The sequence below is a fragment of the Chrysochloris asiatica genome, unplaced genomic scaffold (assembly GCF_000296735.1).
Source record: "Chrysochloris asiatica unplaced genomic scaffold, ChrAsi1.0 scaffold00157, whole genome shotgun sequence".
Lineage (NCBI taxonomy): Eukaryota > Metazoa > Chordata > Mammalia > Afrosoricida > Chrysochloridae > Chrysochloris > Chrysochloris asiatica.
The window spans coordinates 7,194,493-7,200,264 of record NW_006408675.1 but is presented as its reverse complement, the minus strand read 5'-3'; the positions used below and the strand labels follow the sequence as shown (position 1 = coordinate 7,200,264).

The 5,772-nt window shown below is 42.0% G+C and overlaps 1 protein-coding gene across 1 annotated transcript in view; it reads left to right on the top strand.

Moving 5' to 3' along the window:
* Positions 1-392: 392 nt before the first annotated feature.
* The window catches only part of LOC102831652 (serine/arginine-rich splicing factor 11-like), a 34,506-nt gene continuing 29,126 nt past the window's right edge, over positions 393-5,772 (top strand). The window contains exon 1 of the mRNA XM_006870996.1: positions 393-553. Coding sequence (XP_006871058.1) covers positions 393-553 — 161 coding nt within the window. The remainder of the gene's footprint in view (positions 554-5,772) is intronic.

Genomic DNA, 5,772 nt, shown 5'->3' with positions numbered 1-5,772 from the left:
CCAGCAAGCCGTTAGACTTACCGGCCTGACCGAGAGTAAATATTGGAAAGAGCTGTGTATCCCGGTTGATTGGAGCACAAGAATTTATTGAATGTTCGGGGTGGGAAGTCGACGAAACCCCTGGGATGGAGAACAATACCAGCAGCCCCAGGAAGCCAGGGTCTGGAGCTCAGGGCAGCGCTAGGCCCGCCGGGTTGCCGGGGCGACGTTTCCGGCTGGCGCGTGCAGCCCAGGGGAGCAGGAGAGTGGTGGAACGAGTGGCTAGACTAGCCCGGCGCTGTGAATTCGCCAGCGGGAGCGCGCTCGCGGCCTCACGTTCTCCGCTTTCCCGGCTCCGTCGCTGACGCGTCGTAGACGTTGGGGAGCGGGAAGGCAGCGACTGCGGGACCGGGATGAACAGCGGTGGCGGCTTCGGTTTGGGCTTGGGCTTCGGCCTCACCCCTACAGCGGTGATTCAGGTGACGAATCTGTCGTCGGCGGTAACCAGCGAGCAGATGCGGACGCTTTTTTCCTTCCTAGGAGAAATCGAGGAGCTGCGACTCTACCCTCCGGAGTAAGTGCTCGGGCTCGGCTGGGGGAGGGGCGCAGGCGCCATAGAGACCTCAGGAGCGGTGGCTTGTAGGGGAGCGCGGACGGGGGCGCGCGATGCCCGGCACGTGACCCGCTTGGGTTTACCTTCGTGCCCATGTTTGATAAGGGCACTGTGGCACGGCGCCCCGCGGCCCAGCTTACCTTGTTAGTTGGATTTGGGAGGATCCTTTGCAAAGAATTTAGAGAACTTGCCTTTCTTGTGCCTCCTGGACTTGTCAGGTTCTCTGCCCCGTCTTCGGGTTCTGTGCTCTTGATTTTTGTGTTTTTTGTTTTTTTTTTCTTTTCCCGAACTTAAGATGGCCGCAGGTGGGCCTAGACTAGTCCTCTTGGCGAACGCCTGATCTCGTTTTTTGCCGTGTGAAAATCACAAGGATTGCGCCTGGGGAAACTGTCCAGTTCTTAGTGCATTAGGGTCAGCCCGTTAGCACTGACTTGAAAGCCTGCAATTGGTGAAAAAGTGAATTAGGGTTGTATTTGTTTCCCAGGGAGTGTTCAGAAACTTAGCATCTTTTTGGTTTATCCAACTGATCCCTTCCGTGTTTTTAAAGATGATGTCAGGCAACAGATTACATTTTCCTCCTGTAAGGCCACATTGGGAGTGCGGTAGCTCTGTAGGATTAGCACTGTACTGCGAACCATTAGATTAGTGGTTCGACTCCACCAACCGCTCCGCGGGAGAGAAGATGAGACTTCTCCCTCGAATATTTACAGCTTCGGAAACCCTACACAGGGTTGCTGTGGGTCAGAACTGACTGGACAGCACTTAACAACAAAAGGAAGGTCACATTGCTCCAAGCTTTTCAGTGCTATGTACTTTTAATCCCAGGGTTTGGCTGGCATTCACAGACCGTGGCCACTTAGCAGTTAGTGTAGTTTGATTTCCCTTGTACTGTATTAGTTGCTCTGGTAGTGTAGTGGTTACGAACCTTAAGGTCAGCAGTGCAAAACTACCAGCTGTTCCGTGGGAGAAAGATGAGGCTTTCTGCGCCCGTAAAGATTTACAGCCTCGGAAACCCTTTACAGGGTCGCCGTGAGTCGGAACCAACTCCACGGCACATAACCAACCAGCCAACACTTGTAAGGGATATGATGGTTTTTCCACATTTTTACATTCATGAGCTTTTTTTTTTTTTTTTAAGGCAGAGCTTAGAACCTTAAAATCCTCCAAATTTTGTTGATTTCATTAAAATTATAAGTTATTTTTTCTGTAAATATTAAAAGAAAATTTTATTTGGTTTATTTTCTAGTAAACCTGTTTAGGTTTTAGACCTGTTTTTCTTTGATTGTCTATGTGTAGTGGCGCTAGGATGCCAGTTGAAAGGTCAGTGGTTGGAAACCACCAGCCTACACAAGAGATTTCTGTAAAGATTGTTGTTGGAAACCGTGTGGGGCCCTGTCCGGTTACTATGAGTTGGAATTTACTTGATGGCAGTGGGTTTTTGGTTTTGGTACTGCATAGGTATTGTAAAAAGTTGGGGTTTGGGTTTTAAATTTAAGGTTTTTTTCCTCTAGTTGTTTTGAGATATTTCAAATGCATAGAAAGTTGAAAGAATAATACATTTTACTGTCAGCATATTAAATATTAACTGTCCAGTTCTTAGTGCATTAGTGTCAGGACTAGCGGGCTGACACTAATGCACTAATCTAGGCGCAGCCCCTGCTATTTTCACACTGGCAAAGACACCATCAAGTGTTTTCCATTAAGTGTGTTTCCTTTTCTGGCATTCATCAATAGTTTGCTGTAGTTGCTTCCTTTCTCTCCCCGGCCTTTTTTTTTTTTTTAAAAAAAAACTTTGTTGAGTGAAGGTTTACAGAGCAGATCATCAGTTTTATATTCAACAAATTATATATGTATTTTCATTACAGTGACAGCAATCCACTCCATGTAACAACCCTGGTAGTGTAACTGCAAGATCAGCTTATATGCAGCCGCTACCCAACTGAGATATATGCAATATTCTTGACAAGAGTGTATTACACACTAAATCCAATCACGTAATAATTTAAATAAATTCACATGTGTTACTACAACAAAATTAATTAACAGATACAATGTCAATGTCATCAAAGACCAAAAAGTGGTGACAAATGAGTTAGTCAAATGCTATGGGTGAGATTTGATTATATTCTAGAGCAAATATTAAACAAAATCAAAAGAAAAGCATAATAAAAATAATACAGAAATCTGAATATGAACTATATGTTATATGTTATTTTTTTCAATGCTAAATTTCTTAGGTATGATACTCATGTGGTCATGTAGAGAATTTACTTGTTCTTAAGAGATTCAACTGCTTAAGTGTATGGGGAATGAAGAGATGAGCTCTGGTAGCGTAGAGGTTACGAATTGGGCTGCTACCCTCAAGGTCAGCAGTTTGAAACTACCAGCCAATCTGTGAAGAAGGATGAGGCTTGCTGCGCTGATAAAGATTTATAGCCTCGGAAACCCCATGCAGAGTTGCTTGAGTTGGAACCTACTCCACGTCATACCACCACCACTTCGCAAAAAGGAGCCTTGTGGATTCCGAACCGTAAGATCAGTAGCACTCCACGGGAGACAGATGAGGCTTTACAGCCTCAGAAACCCTATACAGGATCCTTATGAGTCAAAATCGATTAGATGACACAACCACCACCGCCACCTCTACTACTTCCAAAAAGAGGGGAGTCAGACAATAAAAAGATCAAAAGGGCAGTCTAAATTCAGAAGGGTTGGGAAAGAAGGTGTCATAGGAACAAGAATCACAGGGAGGAAGTAGGATAGTTAATGTTACATGGTTGTGTGCTTTCGAGTTGGTTCCAACTCATAGTGATCCTGTGTAGGGTTTCCGGGGCTGAACATTTTTACGGGAGCAGAAAGCCTCATCTTTCTCCCATGAAACAGCTGGTAGTTTTGAACTGCTGACCTTGAGGTTAGCAGCCCGACTTGTAACCACTCCACTACTAGAGCTCCTTGTGTGGGGCTTCTGAAGCTTTAAATCTTTACTGTAACACAAAGCCTTGTCTTTCTCCCAAGGAGAGGCTGGTAGAATTGAATTGCTGACCTTGCCAGTTACACTACCTGTTCTAAGAGCTTTCAGTCTTTATTTAAGCTCTTAGAACTTGTTTAATAATTGAAAAGTACTTGGAGAAGTGTTGTATCCTGTAAGAATTGAAATCATTTGGCAAAATATTTTGTTTTCATGATTAGTGTAGGGTTTCTGAAGAGCAGCTGGTGAGTTTGAACCGTCGGCCTTGTAGTTCAAACTGACCTTGTGCATTTTCCCACAGTGAGCGCCACAGTAGGGCTCCAATCTTTTAAGCATATGGTTCACTGAATTTTAGTGTATCACAAACTTCAATACATTTAAAAAAATTGTAACATAAATACATACCCAAGCCAAGTTCATAGTGACTGTCTTTATTGTTGTTAAGTGCTGTCCAGTTGGTTCCAACTCCTAGTGACCCTGGAGAGAGGTTTCAAAGAAGAAGGGTTTGATCTTCCAACCTTGCAGTTAGCAGTCCAGTGCTTATCCTGCAGTGCCATACCGGGAATGAAAGAGTAAAACTTCCTAGAGTTTCCAAAGCTGTAAATCTTTACAGAAGCAGAGTGCCACATTTTTCTTCCATGGAGCAGCTGGTAGTGTATTTAAACTGCCAACCTTTAAGTTTTTAGCTAAGTGTTTAACTACTGTGTCACCAGGGTTCCTTAAATATAACTTAAACCAAAAAAAGCTCAGTGCCGTTGAGTTGATTTGGTTTCTGAGACTGTAAATATGGACTGGAGCAGGTAGCCTCATCTTTACCTACAGAACAGCTGGTAGCATCTAGTGAGTTTAAGCTGCTGACCTGGTGGTACAGTGTTTATCCTACAGTGCCATACAAGGTCTCCACTTTGTTGTTGTTAAGTTCCTTGGAGTCGGTTCTGACCCATAGTTACCCTGTATAGGGTTTCTGAGGAGCAGTTTGTAAATTTGAATCATTGATCTTGAGGTTCAAAGCGACTTTACAGCCCAGCACATTGACCCACAGAGCCACACCAGGACTCTGTATATAAAAGATGTGTTTACAGATTTGGACAGAAATGGATAAAAGTGCAATAGTATTAGTAGTATTGAGGATATAGATGTTTAAGATTTTCATATGAATTGTTTTGTAAATAATTTCTAATGCCGATTAGAAATTAATTTGTTTAAATTTGGAAACATATTTCATTGCATTGTGAAAAAATGTTTCGCATTAAAATTTTAAGCTTTGAGTTGCTAATATGAAAATTCAGATTTTGAATGTAATTATTTTGGTATGAGATGGTGATTCAGTTACATTTTGGTTTTTGATCACTAAGAATTTATATAAACATTCATTGTAAACATTAAAAATTCCTGTAATTTGTCAGCTTTTTGTTGTTACCAGATGCTAAGTATCCAGAATTATTTCAAGTTTTGACCAATAACTGAATCTTAGAGTTCATGAAAATTTTTACAGGAGTCTTTTTTGCATTTTTAGTAAATTTTCCATTTAAGCCCAACAGGCACACAGAAAAGTTCACAGCTTGATGGCTTTTTGCAAAGTGCACATTCCCATGTAGCCAGTACTCACATCAAGGTTAGCTGAACCCTAGAAACTCATATGTATTCCCTTCAAGTCAGTTACTCACAAGGGATAATCCTTTTCTTCTTTATAACACTACAGTTTTCCTGTGTTATTTCTTTTTTTGTTAGCTTCTTCATTTCTCTGGGTTTTAAAAGGACTAAGGAAGTTAAAATCTTTCAACTCTTTATTTAAATTTAATTAATTCAAAAATAATTAAAACCAGTAATTTATAAAAACTAGAGGAAAAGAAATACACCACCTATGACCCACCACCCTATCAAAACATCTTGTGGTTGTTAAGTGCCGTCGAGTCGGTTCTGACCCATAGCGACCCTGTAAAGGGTTTCCGAGGCTGTAAATCTTTACAGGAGCAGAATGCCTCATCTTCCTCCCGCGGAGCAGCTGGTAGTTTCGAACTGCTGACCTTGCGGTTCGCAGCAAGGTAACCACTACGCTACCAGAACTCCTTATCAAAACATCTTAGTTCCATGTATTTCCTTCCAGTCTTTTTCATTTGCATATATTTTACTATAGTATAATCATAGGATGAATATACCATGATGGTAAACTTTTTTCACTTGTAGTAAGAATTTTTCCTATTTTTGCAAT